Source organism: Pleurodeles waltl, chromosome 10 (assembly GCF_031143425.1).
Source record: "Pleurodeles waltl isolate 20211129_DDA chromosome 10, aPleWal1.hap1.20221129, whole genome shotgun sequence".
In the NCBI taxonomy this organism is placed as follows: Eukaryota; Metazoa; Chordata; class Amphibia; order Caudata; family Salamandridae; genus Pleurodeles; species Pleurodeles waltl.
The window spans coordinates 472,702,547-472,721,427 of NC_090449.1; the positions used below are offsets into that span (position 1 = coordinate 472,702,547).

An 18,881-nucleotide genomic window follows, 5' to 3' on the forward strand; every position below is an offset into this window, starting at 1 on the left:
CCTTTACACAATTGTTTATGGTGTTCCCAGGGGTAATTTCCAACCACTAGTTTGGGTCAGTCATAAATGTGGGCTCTCCAGTCACTCACTTCATAACACTCCTTGACCTGTGGAAGATCATAAGAGGACCTAACCTGCTGTCTGTAACCTGAAAAGAGCCCTAGAAGACTACATGCTCTTTCTCTTGTACCTAGGACAAGGAAGTGGATTCCAAGGGTCAAAAGGCTGACCTTCTGTTCAAGCGACCTAGACACCACAAGCTACAAGAGCCTTTTTCCTGCAACTGCCCAGTTAACCAGTGGCAATTGAACCTGGGCTGGACCCACTGATTGGCCTAAAACCCTGTGAGTTTCTAAGATCCTCTCTTGAAACCATGGGGAGCTTCAGAAGTGTACTCCTGTTGCCGATTAGGACTAAAGTCAGAAGGTAAAGTCTTTGGCCAAGACAAATCTGGTTAGTATATCCAATCCAGGCTTCATCGTTATCAGCGTCAATCTGCATCTATGTCCTGTTCCACTGTGACCATTGACTATCATTGGCACATTGTGCTTCGTGGTGCTATTTCTACTTAAAACTTACAAAATTCAAATAATTGGATTTTCGTCATTTTTATATCATTTTGCTTATTAAAACAATCTATTTGTTGAGTTCTTTTGGACACTGTTATTGTTTTGCATTTTAACTTTATTATTGTTTTTGTACTACGTAAATACTTTATACATTGCTATAAGGTAAGCATGTCTGCTCTGGGTTGTTCTCAGGTTAATTTAGTGACTTGGAGGACTCACCCAGATAGTGGTTATTGCTTGACGTGAATGCTAATCCCACTCAACTAATAACCAAGGGCCAGATGTATCAAAGATTTTAACTATTCTGTATCTATGGGAAAATGCTTCAGTATATATGGCCCCAAATGTCTTACAATGAGGAATGAAAACAATTGGATATATGTTCTCAATGGTAGTAATGTGGCATGTGGGGCCAACAATATTCTTCAACGCCCAATGACTGCTGATAGGCAGTAGCCAAAGTTCAATTGCATCAACAAGAACACAACTACAAACAATAACAGAATGTGGCAGAAATGGATCAAGTTCTACATATTAAAGAGAATCACTTATAGCAACAAACTGATGAAATGATATGCAATGTCAATTTATGCAAAATAAGAAATGTAGGGTTTGATTTTGTTTGACCTGGAAATGAGTGGCGGTGGTGGGGTGTCATAGAACTGGAAAGGGATTTATATGGTGTGCCAATGCTTTATCTCATGACAAAATATCATATCCACTATATCAACCTAAACACTACATTTCAAGGTAAAACTAGGTGAATATATGTGAGGTGAAGAATAGAAAGTATGTAGTTACCCTCATGATATAGCGGTAGATGATAGAGCAAATGCAATCTTTTCGCAGGACAACACTATAAAAATGATTACCACACTGCAGTAAAATGCATAGAAAGTTCAACTTCATTTACGGTGAATTAAAACAACAGGTGTGCTTCCCATCCTCACCTGCTGAGTTGTTTCTGGAGTATATCCAGTCTGCGCTCCACATCGCACCGCTGGCGCCGGGACACAGGTGGAGGAGGGGGATTGAGTGTGGCGTGGGCAGGGATGGTGCATTGTGGTAGCTCCTGGTACTGGCGTCCCCGGTTGTCTCCCCAAAAACTGAAGATATTGGACACTCCTGAAAAGGCGCCTGCATAAGTAAACATTCATGTTAAAAAGATACAGATTTTAACACACCACAACACTATACAGATGTTTGATTTTGAAAGTTTTCTATTACAAAAAGATCAACTATGGGTCTTTAGGCAAAGGAGCGACATTAAAAGACTCAATGATGACATCCCCTGGACTAATATAATCTGGATATGACCCTACCAATCTCAACAGTGAAGCAATCCAACAAAAGACTGCAACAAATGTCACATTCAACCACAGATTTTTATGATTGCATCTCTATAGAGACATATACTTTTTGTGACCATGTGTTTACATAAAGGAACACCTTTTTTACTTTATTCTTTTAGTTTGTACTTTTTCTAATAATAGAAAATAATGTAAAACTGATTCTCGATACACCTATGACTAAGATTTCAGTCATCAACACCACAGATACTATGAAGTACAATGGCGTGATACATGTCTTTGATCATCAGACCCACTGGGACTATATTTCCCACCACCGGGGAGGAATGTTTTGATAACACCTGAGGCACTGGCCGACCACATCAGATGCCCAGGTTGCATGTAATAACAAGCATTTGCAATGCAACAGGTCACACATTTTTCTGAGTTAGAGCTATGGGCATTGTAAATTCATAACTGGACTTTTCTTGCCACATAAATTGGTCATCCCTGACTTATAATTTGGTATTTTCCTGCCACATAATTCCAGTGGTTCTGCATATAACTAAAGCACTTCCATTTACCCCCTTCCTCTATCTGTAGCAGAAAATGAAAATGTTGCCATTGAGCATCCTAATTTAAATCTGCCATGTTAATTCAAATAGAATACCACTTTCACCACCCCACCATCAGAGTTGCTGGCTGGATTACACAATTCCCCAAAAAAGACACAAGACAGCCACGGAGCACTAACAAGAGAAATAAACTAGAAGGGTCACCCAATACCCTGCATTCAGGTCTGCAAAGGGCCCAAATACACTCTTGCCAATATGAGAGATCGGTATGTCTCATTGGACAGAAACATGCAATCAAATTTCTTAAACCTTGATGTCTCAGCATCCTATAACACTGTGTACAACAACATGTAATTTATAGAGCTTGATGATTCTGTACTGTCTGTATTCACCCTGCAATGGATTCAATCCTTCCTTGCTACTACTGGAAACAAGTTTGAATTGTGTGATTATTTAAAGTCAGTTTTTCTGTACAACTTGGTTTGTTACATGCCCTGCATTCCGATACTGAAGGACTGTTACTCCCCTGTTTCATGGAAGATCAGAAGGTACTGTTAATTTTATGTAAGAGAAAGGTGCGTTTATGATCTGTCCTATGGAGACTTGGCTTAAAAGTCTTCTGGCACTGTACATCAATAGATAATTGCTAAAACTGTGTAAGAACTTTTTGCTTATCAGCATAAGTAACAGCGGATGTACGTTAAGCTAGGAATGATGCTGGTGAACATTGGATTATGTGGGTTGGGGAATTGATAATGAATAGATAAAATGTCCACCTGCCGCAATAAATAACGGGTATTACTTCATGAAAGAATTAATGACAAATTTTCTTTTCTTTTCTTTTTCTTTTTATTACTAATGATATTATCTGATAAATATACGATCAGCGTCATTGACAATGGGTGATAATTGGGAGTCAGAACTTCATTTTAAAAAGGTGATGCGGTGTCTTTTTCCTACATTAGATACTTATTTGGATGCATTAAAGACTGTATGGGAAATTATATGACAAATCAAATTGAAGTTAAATGATTAGGTACGTTTAAGGTGGTGTGTTAAAACAATTAATCATGATTTGGTGTTTATATATAGGTGTTGGTATTTATAAGTTTATGCATTTTTGCAACCAATTATAATTATTATAGCTATCGGTGGGTGTTTTTTTGCACAAGTTTCCAGTAGTAATAAAAATTAAAAAAAAGGGGGGGCTGGTTTTAAATATATTTTATATATATATATATATATATATATGTATTTTCCTTTTTTGTTCATATGTGTATAATTGTTTATATATGCATATTTTTTGGTAGTGTTGTAATTGTGTTTTTTTATAGTTCTTTATATATGCATATTAATAGCATCTTTTAATATAAATTGAAGTATTCCCTTGTAAGGTTCCTTCCCTTTGGAATAGGGTATTGAGTCAAGCCCGAACGTTTTTTGGGGGATTAGGCCTCTTGGCTTCTATAATATGCATACTACATGTATTTATTTATAATGTTGTTGTGGTTTATTGTCTTTTTTCTTTGTGAAGTTATGTTTGTTGATAAAATTGTTATGTGTTTTTTGAATGTGAGTCATATTTGTTGCATTCCAGCCCTGAAGATGTCTTATGTCAAAGGACGAAATGCATTGGCTGTTGCTGTTATGAATATATGTGTCTTTTGAAAAGGAAAAAGAATAAAGAGAAGATTTGAATAATATTATATTAAGTAAAAGGACACTGAAATATGGTTGAATGTGGTGCACTCCAAGTGTTCTAAATTGAGTTTTTCCTTTCTTCTAAGGATTACACCTTGGCAGCAGGTGTTGGCTTTAGTGCACACAAAGAAGTAGAACAAATAAACATTACAAATATTTTTCGTTTTTTAAATCTAGGGAACTGTTGGGTCAGGTGCGGAGGTTTGTGACCTTTGCTGTGTTTTTTTAAAATATTGAATTGTGTGAGTAGAACTATCATCACCGGATGACATGTAGAATAGCACTGGTGTTATCTGTTTCCTGTCTGCTCTTCTTTATCTAAATGTACACTTTGACAGAACCCCTACAGGAGTACCAGATGCACCTCAACATGTATGCAACGCCCAAATCTATATCCCATTTGAAAACAGTCCAGAAACCCAGGCCAGCAGCTACATGTGTGGTCAGGATGTTCTAGTTGATGAAAGAGGGCTTTGTATGCATGAATTAGGCAAGGCGGAGCCTTGGTGCTATAAGGACCAGACCTTGACTCGCTACCCTTTGAATAGCCACCTAACGAAGGTTTACTTCAAGCTCCTCTGGTGTAAGAAAGAAATAAGGAAATTGTTTATGATCATAAGCTCTACCTCATTCACCGAATCAATGTAGAGATCAAGGACATAAAGCTTCCAAACCTCCTGGCCAGCTATGAGATGAGGCTTAGAAAAGCCCTAAGCCCACCTAGCCCATTTCATCATTGGGTAGATGGAGCTCACAAAGATACCAGGAAGATTGCAAAAGTTTGAAAACCAGACTACCAGAATTTGGTTGTCTTGATTAGTGTAAGCACGAGTACATAAAATGAAGTCTGAAAACTTGCCACTGCCTCCTGCTAGACACAAAAGTCTAGCTTTAAGATCACTCCACCACAGAAAAGAACTACTAGTACTGGGGCAAGGAGAATTAACACCTTGACCTCTAACAGGTACCTGCACTCTGCAACTTCACTCTCTTTGAAATTAGTAATGAAATGAAATATAAGTGCCCAACTTCAGGGAGTAGACGGTCCCAGCACATGGAATTAATCAAAGACTAAACTGATAGCAAAACCAATCTACAAGCTCTCAAGAAAAAGCCATAAAACAATCTAACAACTGAACTCTATGTAAAACGTAGCCGTGTTGGGGGAACACAGGATTTTGAGCATTTGTTTTCCGCCTCCAAAAAATTCAAACCCTGGTATTGCTCTGAAGTGGCTAAAACCAAAGGGCAGTCCTCTATAAGCAATGTAATTAATGTTGTGCATGGCCCTGCCATTACAACTCACTAATTTAATTATGCTGCAATAATTTGCATGGTACTTCTTTTCAGAAGTGGATTCCTGTGAACTGAGGAACACTTATTTTACATGAGATACTCCACTTCCAGCAATTATTCTTTTCCTAGAGCCAGGGTAAGGCCGACTGTGGTTCGGGAATTCAATTCCTCTGCGCTACAAACTGAGTACACAGATGTCACTCTGGGCCATATCCAGGTGAGCTGCAGATCATAATGGGCATGAGCAATCTTAAGAACTGCTATGCTATCTCTGCTACAGCCTGCAATCACCTGCCCAGCCTCCGCTCCCTGATCTCCCCATGCATATGTTCTGGTGTTAGAATGTTTCCAGGAAGAGCAACTCTACAGCAGCCTATGCCGCTATGTTCTTCTGTATGGACCTCAGGTTGTCAATACCGGGTAATAGAGTAGTGCATCTGGAGCACTTCGTGCTCTAGATTCTTGGGAAAGGGAATGTGGTAGACATATGAAAGGGACAATTGTTAAGGGTTCTGTGTATCCAAAACAGTGGCCACCTTGAAAATACATCTCAGCCAATTATTGAAGATTACTGTTTGTAACTTGTATCAAATTAACCTTAGTTTTAAAAAAAAAGGACACCGTCTATGTGATAGTCTCTTTATTTTCTTTTTGAAGTGACCTGTTAATTCTGGCTTGTTAGCACCTGTCCTGCAGAAAGAGACCTTTAAGGAGGACTATTGATTGAGAGAGTTTTCTCTGCCTACACATTATTATAAAGATATGGAAGTATAGCATTTGGACAGAACTTGTGTGTTTCCAATGAAAATAAGCAATGGCGAAGGAAATGAGATGGCTTTGTCATGACGTCATCACGCATGACATGCAACGGCCATCTTAAATTGGGGGACTATACATTAAATATTGTAACAGTAGCGATTTTCTCTATGCATTGGCAGCGCATAAGGAAATCAATGTAAACATAGTTGTGGTCACGATTACCTTTGTGCGGCGGCACCAGGGGACGGACACATGCGCCCTGATAAAACAGCTTCTATCATGAAAACATCTAGGGCTCTGGTCAGTGCTCTTAGCCTAAGAAAAAAGTAGTCCCTAAGCACATGCTACAGTGGCAAAAGTGGAAGGGTACAAGTACTGGGGCCTGCTCCAGGGGAGTGTACAACTGAGGAAAAGGTGGGACAAAGAGGAAGGACTGACCACTAGCAAGCAAGGACTTTTTAAGGGCACTGAAACAAACCAGTAGAAAAGCAGAGAGCCCACAAAGAAGTATATACTAAAGTATATATAAGAGGCCATTCACTTACGCTCGACCTAAAAATCACTCTGCTGTGAGATGCATTAATGAACCACCGAGGAAAAACAGTGGACCACAGCAGGTAAACTAACAAGTCTTATTACCGCTTGTTTGTCATCATTTTTTTTCAACTTGTTTTGTCTTTTAAAAAAAATCTGTTGTGTGCAAACATCTCCAGAATACTGAGAGGTTATGTACTACAGCATTTGTGAAGCAAATTGTAAAGTACAGTATTTATGAAGTACATTGTCCCTATCAATAAACCCTCTGTTTCCTCTCAATGTCATAAAGAAATAGGCAGATATTATAACATCTGGTTTGTGTTTGAAAAGACCAGTAGAAAAACATTGTTTATACAGATTTGCTTAACTTAATTCTTTCTTTTTCTTCATTTCCTGACACATAGCCCTGTCTGGTTTGTTAAAAGGCTTGAGTTTAGGTTAAGTGACCAACTTTTTTGGGCAAGCTACAAAAACATTCTAAGACTAAGCATTAGTGTGCTCACATCAGTACTACATGTGCGTTCTGCATTGTTCACATATGAATGCTCCCACCAACACTGATATGCCACAGATAGTGCCTTTACAACATCAGCACATTCTGTATAATGTGTTACTTGCTTTATTGTCATATTTTGTTACAGGTGATGATTTCAGTAGGCATCTCCCGACCGACAACTACGGGTCGCTCTCTGTATTTATACCTTTTTTTATATACACTTATTTAAACACTTCAAACCAAATATTTTGGAGAATGAATGTACAAATTATTGGTCCCCAAGAATGCATAGAACATCTTTGTAAAGTCATAAGACATGCAGAAAAATGTTGACCTCAAACCAATTTGGCTGAAGTTTCATTCCCTTCTCAGTTTTCATCTATCCCTCTGGGACACCAGAATAAAAAACCAGTCCACCAAGAAGTAGTTTTATTTTCTCTAAATCACTTACCCTGCACTCTGTGTTCCCCATCCACACTAATATTTCCCATTGAGACATAAATACCACAAAAAGCACTCCAATAGCTCCTCCTTTGTTGAAGTTGAAAGGAAATATAATCCACACCAGCAATGTTTGGGGCTGTGACGAGGAGGGGCCATATGACGAAGCATGCCACCTAAGGGTGAGGGAAGGTTTCTGTCCTGAACAAAGGAACTTGTCAAAATTACAGAGACAGTTCCCTGATTTAACATGATCATTTTAAGACTGTGTGTACTTTTTTTTTGTAATTGGATTGTACTTTTGGGAGTGGTACAAAATTGGTCGTATGATTACTATTAGACCTCCTTTGTGAGTAGCAAAAAGCTACCCATGCTACCACATCAGAAAATAACAAAAGGTAGCTATACCCCTTACTTCTAAAAGACAGGACCAATTAAAAATGAATGATGTTTGCATTTATAACAAGGTCTATATTTATAAACTGACTCAGAGCTGTGCCAATGCCAGTTGGGGGAAAAAACTGTTTCAGAACTGCCTTCCTGGGGGAATTTCCTCATTTCCCTAGACACACCTCGGGGGGTGCCCAGAGCTCTTACAAAAGGAAGAAAGATTATACTCTGTTGGATTTTAGCACAGCAGGGCACTGTGGTATTGTTTAGGGTCAACCCCCTATGAAAGGCTGTCATAGGGCCTGATTATGATTGGGTCAGTCAATTTGACCTGTGCTTAAACCCATGTTTACGCACGGATCGGAGATACGCGATAAAAGGCATTTAATGTATCTGATAATTATAGGATATATTAAATACCCCAAGCTTCAAAACTGTGAAAATATAACAGGAGAAATATGTATGGAATTCACTGTACGATGTGGATTTTGGTGTGTTAAACACCAAAGTACGCATTTTAATCCCAACAAGATTGTAAAAGACGCTATTTATCACACCTGATAAATAACATTCCCTGTGGTATTGTTATTTATCAAGTGCACTAAACACACCTAAACTGTGGATAGGGGGTGCCTCTAGGACTTTTTCCTATTGGACAGAGAGTATTCCCCAGCCACAGGCTAATGCCAGGCATAAACATGGCTATCCTGGATACCTTCTTCAGAACACTATTAGACAGAAGAAGGACTGCACCTGCTAAACCCTTTGGACGTCAGAATGAGGACTGCCTCTACTGTAACCTGTGGAGAAAAAACTCAAAGGGCAGAACATGATCTCACTTGAACCCAAGACAGAAGTGTGGACTCCAAGAGCTAGTTGGCTACTCTCCTGTTAAGCCAAAGGGATTCAAAAGCTGCAAGAAGCGTGCCTTCCTAAAGAGCCCAACTGAGCACTTCCAACTGGACTTGCCCTGGACCCTACTGGTGGCATCCTCTGGTGTGAGTCCTGACCATCAAGGGGTGACCCTAAAGTCCTCATGCCTTGGATGCCCTCCTCCAGTTAAACGCTAGTACTTTAAAGATTTTTCATGGAGTTTTGCCAAAAGAACCTTGAAATATTCACCTGGTAAAGGTGCCAGAAGTATCTGGCCATTGAGGAGCCTTTCGTGGGCATTAATTTCGATTTTCTCCCACTATGACCTTTCTTGCCAAAAGTCAACAGCTTCACTAGAACTGGTCCAAAGGCTATCCACCTTGTGGAACCCATTTGGCCACAGCCTGCTGCCTTGCCCAGCTGACAATTTTTGACTTCCGTTCTATATAAGCCAGAAGGTAAACATTTCCACCCAACGGAATGAGGTTCCTCTATTCGCCCCACATTCCATCACAGTAGGCCTTAACTTTTAACGTTGACCTGTTCTTTTGTGACCAGATACCTAAAAATGGCACTTTGTACTTTTTTGGCACTAGAAACATTAAAAACTTTGAAAAATCATATCTCTTATTCCCTGCATCACATTTTTGTCATTTTGGTGCCGATTTAAACATTAAAATGTATACTATTTTTATAAATTGAATTTTAATTGTGTTATGTTTTCTACTTTTTAGTTGTTTTGGTACTGATAAATGCTTTATATATTGCTCTTAAGTTAAGCCTGTGCTACAGGTACCGAGGTCTGCACTCAGGTTTAAATTATTGAAATCTAACTCGACCTAGTCAGGCATTGTGCCATTATTACTTGAAGAGGATTAGCATCAACTTCAACTAATAATCCACATTCTCACATCCATGGTGTGAGCATCAATCCATCCATGCAGCTAATCACCTTAAAAGTTGTATTCACCACGTAGTAAGAATCAAGGCTTTTTACTAACTAGGAGCAATGCCCACAGAAAATGATAATTTAAAAAACATGCCAAATCCAAAATATGTACTTGTGATAAATTGGCTCTCAAAAACTATTAGATTTAGTGCATAGTCTCACCCAAATTGGAGGCAGTCCTTGTGAAGTCCAGCAGTTTGGCTCACTGGTTCTGGAAGTTCTGCACTTTTGCTATTTGCAACGGGCTAGTCTAGCCATTGCTTTTGTTACAACAGGGAGAAGGGAAAGAGAGAGAGAGAGGGAAGTCGCCTCTCAGCAGCACCCAAAACAGAAAGAGTAATGCAAGGGAGATTGCCCTACTTAACTAGTTGTTGACCTATGGGGGTATCTTCTTTCAGAGACAGAAAGCTAGGGTAATGCCCTAGCTTCAGAGAGCCCTCTGTCTCCACCCTTAACACTCCTCAGTCTGACCCACTGCAGAAGATCCCTGAAGTGTTCTATGGGGTGGGCCTGCAATCTACATCCGCTCTATGGCTTTCCTTTCAAGTCTCCATCTTAGATAGCATTAACATATGTCTGATACAAAAACGAAGCCAGAGTGGCCATAGCAACACATGCCCTCTGCCCACACATGTTCTACATGCACAAGCAACATGAATGCAATAGCCATGTCCCTCCTAGATGGGTGGAGGACCCAAACACAGGGAACACACAAAACAGTTTAAAAACTGGAGCAGTTGGTAGGCTGCTCTCTCCAGAATGTGGCACGAAAAACACACCTGCTCTGCCACTATAATAATTTTGCTGCCACCACCGTCATTCCCCTACAGAAAGGATGGCGTGTCCTTCCAAACATAGAACACCACTGCTGTTTCTCACTTCATACCACAGAAAGGCCCCAGCATCCATATGATAGTTTTATGGGGAGAGGTGAGGGTCATAAAACAGCAGCTTACTATGGTGAATTAGAGGTAGAGCCACACACTCTCCAGGGAATGAATGCTGCGGACCTTTATCATGCCAAACAGCTGATATTACTTTTGGAGTTTGAAATCCAGTGGAGTAGTCTAGTCTTTTTGGCTACTTCAGAGAAGTTTTCAAGATCTTGATGAGTTGCTGAAGTTAGAATTAGCTGTAAGTGTTTCTGGATTAATTATTCTTCCAGGGCATGTTATGTTGCTTTTTAGGATGGATGTTTTGAGAGTGATTTGCTCATGAAATGCTTTGGAGAGCTCATCATACAGTTGGTTGACTTTTTTACTTTAGTTATATATCGGGAGTCAAGTTCAGAGAGATTTTTCTTCCAGTATTTGTAGGTAGTGTAGGGCTCTCTTATATGAGCACTTGGTTTAGTGGGAAGCCAGAAAATGAATTAGATGAGATGAATGTTGCTTCAGTAGGTAGGTTTGTTCCTTGTGACTGTATTTAGTCATAATAGGGTGAATATTGTGTCCAAGATTTGACCGAATTTATGTGGCAACACAGTGATTATGCAAGAGAAGATTAGAGCGTTTTGATTTGTTGTAATGGTTCTTCAATAGGGAAGAGACAGTTGGTTAAATCATATGTTTATCCTATTCAAGATTGAGAGGATGAGATCCTTTTGGAAGGTATCCAAGATGACATCAAGAAAGGCATCTATTAAAATTCTCTGTCTGTGCTATGTTGCTAAGCAGAAATGCACAAGAAAAGTTGGAAAGTTAGAGGCATTAAAGTAACAGACTACAAGAGATTTGCAATCTGTCAAGACAGTGGGCTTCATTTAGATATTGGCTTTGGGGGGGCATTTCCATATATCTGTAGTGCTCCCATCGACCCAATCTTGTGGTGTCATTGCTCTATTTAGAGGTAGGGAAGTGGAAGGTTTACACCAACAGAGCCTCCGCTGGTTCAACTGATGTAAGCCTGTGACCTGACGGCATGTCTGCCTAATGGCTGCCTTGTCACAGTTAAGGTCATTCCGCCCTATTGAGCAGAACAATTGTTATGTATTTTCCCTACCTGTGTCCATCATAAGAGACATGGCAGACAGAGGTAGGGGAAATGCAGAATGCTCCCAAGCACAGGGTGCAAACTCTCTGTGCTTCCTGGCCAGTTATTTCTTGTCCAGAGATTACAAACTCCTGCTTTGGGATTTTGTTTTATCTAAACAAAAACATTTGCTCAGTCTGGGCTTTAAACATTGTGCCTGGTCAGCAAAACTACAGTGCTCTGAAGGGAGCTGCTTTGGCAGGGACTATCTTCAGAGTATAGAGATCCCTGCCATACTGGTGGTGAACTCTAAATAGGCGGGATGCTTCTCCACCCATGGTGGTGTGGCTCATAGCCACCATACCCTCGGTGGGCCGACAGTCAGATAGCTTTTCAGTAAGGCCCTGTGTCATTAATAAGTGGTGATTTGAGGCAGATTTACAAAAGGGTCACAAAATTGGTCTGGACTATTGCATATTAATTATGATGAGCTTTGAGGAAGAGACTGAAATGAAGAAATGATGAAGGTTTTGATTCTGGCACTAGGACCACTACAATTATCTGATTCTTGATAGCAACATAAATTAGCTCAAGATAAAAAAGCCCATCTTTATTATAGCTTTATTGACTACAAGCCAGCATTTGTAAATCTTTCAGTTCCATTTGCTATGTTTGGAGGGATTCAACTATTCTGTAAAGAATCAGTGGCTTGTGTTTGCTTTCTAAAGATTGATACAGATAAGGATATAGAAAAAGGTTGCTTGCTGCTATGACTTTTATTCAATATCTATCAGGCTGATCAATATACACATTTAATTAAAAAACGGTAATAACTTTCCTTCAAAGATAACACTGTTTATGTGCCCGAGTTATTCTCTGCAGAAGATTTGGTGCTTAAAAGCAGTGACCCAGTGGCCCTTCAGTGTGTATTGGAAACAAAGTATTTCAAAGTAGATTGTCATAAAGTCAGGTAAATGATGATTTATTTGGCAATTCAGCATCAAAGGTCATGGCCTGCAGGAGGTGTAAACCTGGGTATTGCAACAGAGTATTATTACTTAAGTCTCCTATTTTATGAGCGCTTAAAATTTTAAAAAACAAAACTCTAGAGTGATCAGAAATTAATTTCCTGACTCGTGTTCTGGAGTGAAACAGTGAGTGATTGTTTCAGAAGGATAGGATAGAGGAACTTGGATCTATTTTCTTTCTTGACTTCTGCGCATCAAACCCTTAGGTAGAGGAACATGCAAAAACATGTACCTTAACTGGCTTTCATGCTTTATGTCAATTATCAGGTTAGAGTCACAACAGGAAATGACAGCAAAAGTGTCAGTCTGAGTAAACCTACTTCGGGAATCTTAAATTTACATATTTGTCATTTTTTGCTATCTTCTTTTACCTCTTTCAAATGCCCTAGATACAAAGCACTTGAATGGCAGAGCAAGCCCATATTCATGGTTAAGGCTGCAATGAGCTTTTAATTGATGTTGGGAATTGGGAGAAGGAGCAGACTGCAAAGAGAGCGGTGTTGCAGACATCACCATCACTGTCCTATTGCACTGAATTATTAATACATTGACTATGGACTACACTGACATTTCAAACCACAAATGAAATGTTCTCTTAACACTTTAACAGTTGTTATAGCTTCACAACTCAATGATAGTAATTTTAATAACCAGGCAAGAATGAGTGGGTGAGTCCAGTCTGATGATATTGAAACCTGTAATCTGCAAATTACACCCATGTATGCAAAATAAGCTCAATTTATTGAACTATCTTTCTCTCCCAATGCTCTCCTCATTTACAGATATCACCTGCATGACGGTTGTGTCGCTCTTACCTGAGAGAGGGTTGCATACGTCATTACTCCTTGGTTCACCATCACCCTCTCCCAGGTCAGAGGTTATGTAGTCCATCTTATTCTCCATTACCCGGGAAGGAGATAGCTCAACAGTGCTGGACACAGGGGGTGGCTGCTCATCATCGCTGGACTGGAAGCTTGTGGCAGAGCTGCTACGTTGCTCCTCTGCCCACTCTGGCTTCACTACACCTGGTGTGTGGCTGTTTCGGCCCACCCTTCCCGACTTCTGGCCCTTCTTGGCCTCTCCAGCATTTTCAGCATCTGTGAAACCAAGAATAATGGGGGGAGGGGTGGTTGGAATAGGATGTTCAATACACGAAAAAAGAACATAGCTGGTGAGTAACAGACAATGACTCGTTTAAGAAATTAACCAAGAACACCAGGTAGCAAGAGAAGTAATAGTTCCCAGTAGCAATGTGGAGGGATTTTAAATTAGGGTAAAGTTTACTTGGTTTTCAAAATCCGGAACAAACCCAAATAGAGGGCTGACATATTATTAGTATATTGTATTACTATGGCAAGTTTCACATACTTTAAATTCTTTCAAAATAAAAATGGATTTATACAAGGAATCATTGGATTACTTTTTAAAAATTGTTTTTATTGAGTTTTGACAATAATATAGTAAATCTATAAACCTTATCTGCAATCTCTGAATGCTTCAGTCAATTTGTATAATTTATGACTTACATATGATGGCAGTCACAAATGTGGGACTCACTGGTCCATAACCAATGTTTGATATAGAACATTTGACAATCCTTTCCCTACCTTTTATAGCTTATACAGGATATTTATAGGATTGCTCACTCGACTCCCTGAGAGACATTTTCTCCCCATAGCAGGAGGATGATTTATCATTTCCTTGGAGTCCCATATTTTGAAAACTTTCTGGGGACATCTTCATGCTTGGTAGATTGACTCTTCTGCCTGCGTACAACAGACCATGTTCTGGGACCCCTGGGCCAACAAAGGGGCCATTCCTCATCACCAAATTTTAACAGTGAATCTTCTTTCCACCATTGGAGCAATATTACAAAATATCAGTGTATCTAGGACTGTTTGATCAACCCATATTCCTACAGTCACAACCTGTAAATGTATCCCTACATGTACCCCTTAGCTACAAATACCTTCTGGGGAACATTTGCTCAAACCTGTTGTATCCACGGGCAGGTCCACAGTGTATGGGTCAGCATGCCAACATGGTCATGGTTGCATCCCATCCAGCAGGCATTGATCATTCCCCGCCTTCCCCATTTTAAACAGCCTTGTTCTAGTATAGTATGCTCCATGTAACATTTTGAGCTGTATCAGTTGAAAGTCTGTTCTGAGTATTACCTTCCAAGGATACCTGCGCCCCTAACCCCAGTCCTCACCTTCTAGAATCCCAACACACTGCTTCCCTCTATTCTTAAGATTGCTCAGTGGATGTCTGCAATTATTTAACAGTATGTTGTATATTTGTGTTATAGCATTCTTATGTAGTGGCACTCTCAATACTTGGGGGGGGGGGGGAGTAATCACCTGTAGTTTGTTGCGGTAGTTGGAGAATGTAGTTGTAACCTGTAGATATATAAAATGCTGGGTATATGCAGGATTGAATTGGTGTTAGAGCATCACATAAAAATGATATCAGTCCTTTAGAGTCCCATATGTTACCCAATTAGGAAATACCCATTAGATCACACTTCCGGAATCCTTAGGTTTACCCAAAGGCCCAAAGTGGCATCTCCAACATAAGTTTGGCCTGGCATTCCATTTCCAGAGTAGATTTTTTCCAGATTTTGACAACCGTAGTGGTTGGTGTAGGTTCCAGGCTATTGGGGCCCCTGCCATACAATTCCCTTAGGTAACCTAGTGATGATATTGCCCTCGTATCACCCTGTATTGATGATTCCAGCTGCATGGCGAAAGCCCAGTCATTCACCACAAGTAGTTGGACAGTCCAGTAACAGAGTTTTAGATTGGGCATGGCTATGCCCCCTTCATAAGTGTTCCTTATTAATGTATTCAACGCTACCCTGCGGGGGGGGGTCCTCCCTCCCATAATAGGTACCTTGACAGACTGTCCACTTTCACAGAAAAAAAAATGTCTGGAACCATATAGGACATGTAGATGTACAGAAAATTGGGCAGCACTGCCTTACCCATTACAGAGAACGGGAGTTGTCTCCATTGATGGAGATCTGCTTTATATTTATCTAGGATTCTTCTCAAGTTGTGCTGCATAACCTCATTGGAGCCTTTTATAACATATATCCCTAGGTACTTATACCCTTCTTGTGTCCATTCCAGCAGACAATTCAATCATGTTGATTTTTGTCATTCAGACAAGGTCAATGCTACTAACTTGTGCCAATTGATATGTACTAGTGTGGTCCCCGAACGTGTTTGAATTTTCAAGTGCTCTGGGAATTGAATGCTTAGGGTCTGCCAAATGAAGGAGTATATCATCTAAATTTAGGGATAAGCTGTCCTTCCAAGCTGGATCCTATTTGACACCTCTTATTAAGGCATCAAACCTCATCCAATGATGAGCGATGGCACCGCTGCTATGGTGAACAACAAATAGGACATCGGACATCCCTGTTTCGTCCTCAGTTCCAAGTAGAATTCACTTGAAAGTGTGCCATTTACCTGTATTCTAGTTATGGGAATGGTGTATATTATTTGGACCCAAGCCATGAATTTTGGCCAAATCCCATTTTCAGTAGGATTGCGATTAGGTTTTAACCAAACATCTGTGTCTTCATTTCCTGTCATTCTAATTTTGCGAACCCATCTCTGGCCCTCTCACAAAGTGCCAGCTTGGCCAGAAGTTTATCTGCTTTGCTTCCTACTTAGTACAGTTTATGTACCTTTACCCCGTACAGTGCCCTTGCATCTCCTTCCAACAGCTGCCCACATTCCCCTCGGGCTAGTGCAATCCTGTGAGATAGTTCAGCTTTAGGTTCTTGCATGTATTCTGCTTTTCAAAGATGCTGCTCTATGTCTAGCACTGCCCTATCTGCAGCCCTGTGTCACCTGCCAATAGGGGCCCTAATCACCGTTTTGTAAACTTCACACGTAGATAACCCAGATTTAATTGTGCCTACATTTACTATAAGGTACAGTTTCAGTGGTTTGTGTCAGCTGCTTCTTTGTATTCCAGGCCCTCAGTTGCCAAGGATCAAGCATCCAGTCCAGCCCTTGTAGGATGATTTCTGTTTTACATTGTGTGTACAGTGGAGAGAGGTAGGATAAACCTACATCTGTCTCTTGAGCTAATCTCGAGAGTGAGCCCATTCCACCACACAGGTATAAATATTGCCGTTCACCAGGGTGAGCCTCCATTCACAGATCTATTAAGCCTAAGGTAGTCGCAATGTTATACTGTCTCTTATCTTCCCTACCCGTTTGGTTAGTCTCTGTGACTGCATCCATTCCTGTCTATATTGTGAGATTTATGTCCCCTTGCATGATCAAAAGCACATCCAGAGACTATGATCCATTTCTCAATTTTCAATCATCATCAATTATGATCCAGGAGGAAAATGCAAAGATACTGCTTTAACTATGTCCTCATTCCATACTTGTGGCTGCATAACATTCCCAGTGGTTTGTCCATGTTTGTGTAATTGTCAGGGGGAGTTATCTATGTGCCAAACACTCCCCCATAGGAATCATTCATGAATCCATAGTGACTTTTCCAGGAATCTTCAATGAATGCCCACACAGTGTATTTCCTGCAGTTGTAATGGATAAGGATCCAGTCTGGGTAGGAGAGGAATAATTTTAATACTACCCCTCTTTTTAACTTGTGGCCCAGTCCACTGACCTACCACGTTAATATTCTAAGGGCTAGTCTAACTGATCTCTTTATTTGCAGCGTGTTCTTTGTATCTACATCTTTTAAGTGAACCATAACCTGACTCTTTGCCATTCAATAGTCTATTGTATCCCGGGATGCAAAACCACCAATCCCCCGGACCCAACTAAAAATCACCCACCCTACTGCCTTATGCTACTGGTCACACTCGACCTCCTGCCCTAATACCCGAGGCATTTGTCACCTCTCCCCTCTTAGAGAACATAAAAACGTTTGACAAATCTAAAGTACCAATATCAACAATCTAATGCCTAGTCCTGTGGTGGGGACAGTGGTTTCCTTCTTACCTGTGGTACAGTGAGCCGTTTTGCACCTCCAGCTCCTCACAACTATTGTGTTGTCTTCTGGAGTCAACGGCCACTTGAGCATGGATCATTCATATGTGGGACTTTGTTACACCACTGTCGCACATGGTGCATTGCCTCTATCGTCGTCATTCCAGCTAGTGTTGTTAATTGATAGACATCTCCATTTGGCAGTCACGTCCCCACTGATTTTTGTGTTCAACTGAATGCCATCCTTCCAGCCACTCCAAAATATCCTCTGGAGATGTGATGAAGCATAATCTGCCCTTGGATAGTATAGGCATCAATTACTGTATGTTCTATTTTTGCAATATCCAAGGACTGTCTTCTTGCTTGAATGTCCTATGTGTAATCCAGGAGGATATAATGGTGTGACTTTTGAACTGCAGGGAGCTGCATTGGCAAGCTGCCCTCAGGATTACATTACAGTCTCTGAAGATGATGACTAAGGCAATTGTTGGTCTAGATCTTGCTCATGGTTTTGGTGCTATCTCGGAACGTGGTGTGCCATTTCAATTACAAAAAAACTAGGTAGATCTTCTTGTTTCACCCCGTTTTACTAAAGTCCTCGACAGACTGCTCAGCCGCCCTTCACTCCACTTTTTTGGCATGACCCACCAGGCACATGCTGTTCCACCTTCTTCATTTGGCATCTTGTGCTCTGACGTGTAGACACTGGGTGGCCTCTGTAAGGTAGTGAACCTCTTTATTTTTTAGAGATTTGAGGGATTCTTTGTGGTCTTCCAGAGTATGCTCTACCATAAACATTTTAGTGGACATTTTCTTGAAGTCTGCACATATGAGGTTCCTGTCTAGGACAAGTGTATCAACTTCCTATTAGAGGACAGACCTGGTCTTTCTGACCACCACCAGTAGTTCCTGAGTGGAGGGTCTTGGCTTCTGCTGTTTTTTGGCCTGGAGTCTGGCTCTTGCTCAGCCTCATTCCTTTTTGGGCTGCCCTTAAATGCATATTTCTCTCGTTTAGTGTGCTTGGT

At 40.5% G+C, this 18,881-nt stretch overlaps 1 protein-coding gene across 2 annotated transcripts in view; it reads right to left on the reverse strand.

Annotated features, from left to right (window-relative positions):
• The window catches only part of KCNH2 (potassium voltage-gated channel subfamily H member 2), a 1,485,214-nt gene that overhangs the window by 6,013 nt on the left and 1,460,320 nt on the right, over positions 1-18,881 (reverse strand). For both annotated transcript variants that reach the window (XM_069210759.1, XM_069210762.1), the window contains 2 exons: positions 13,690-13,971; positions 1,520-1,706 (listed from right to left, as the gene is read on the reverse strand). In XM_069210759.1, the coding sequence (XP_069066860.1) occupies positions 1,520-1,706; positions 13,690-13,971 (469 nt within the window). The remainder of the gene's footprint in view (positions 1-1,519; positions 1,707-13,689; positions 13,972-18,881) is intronic.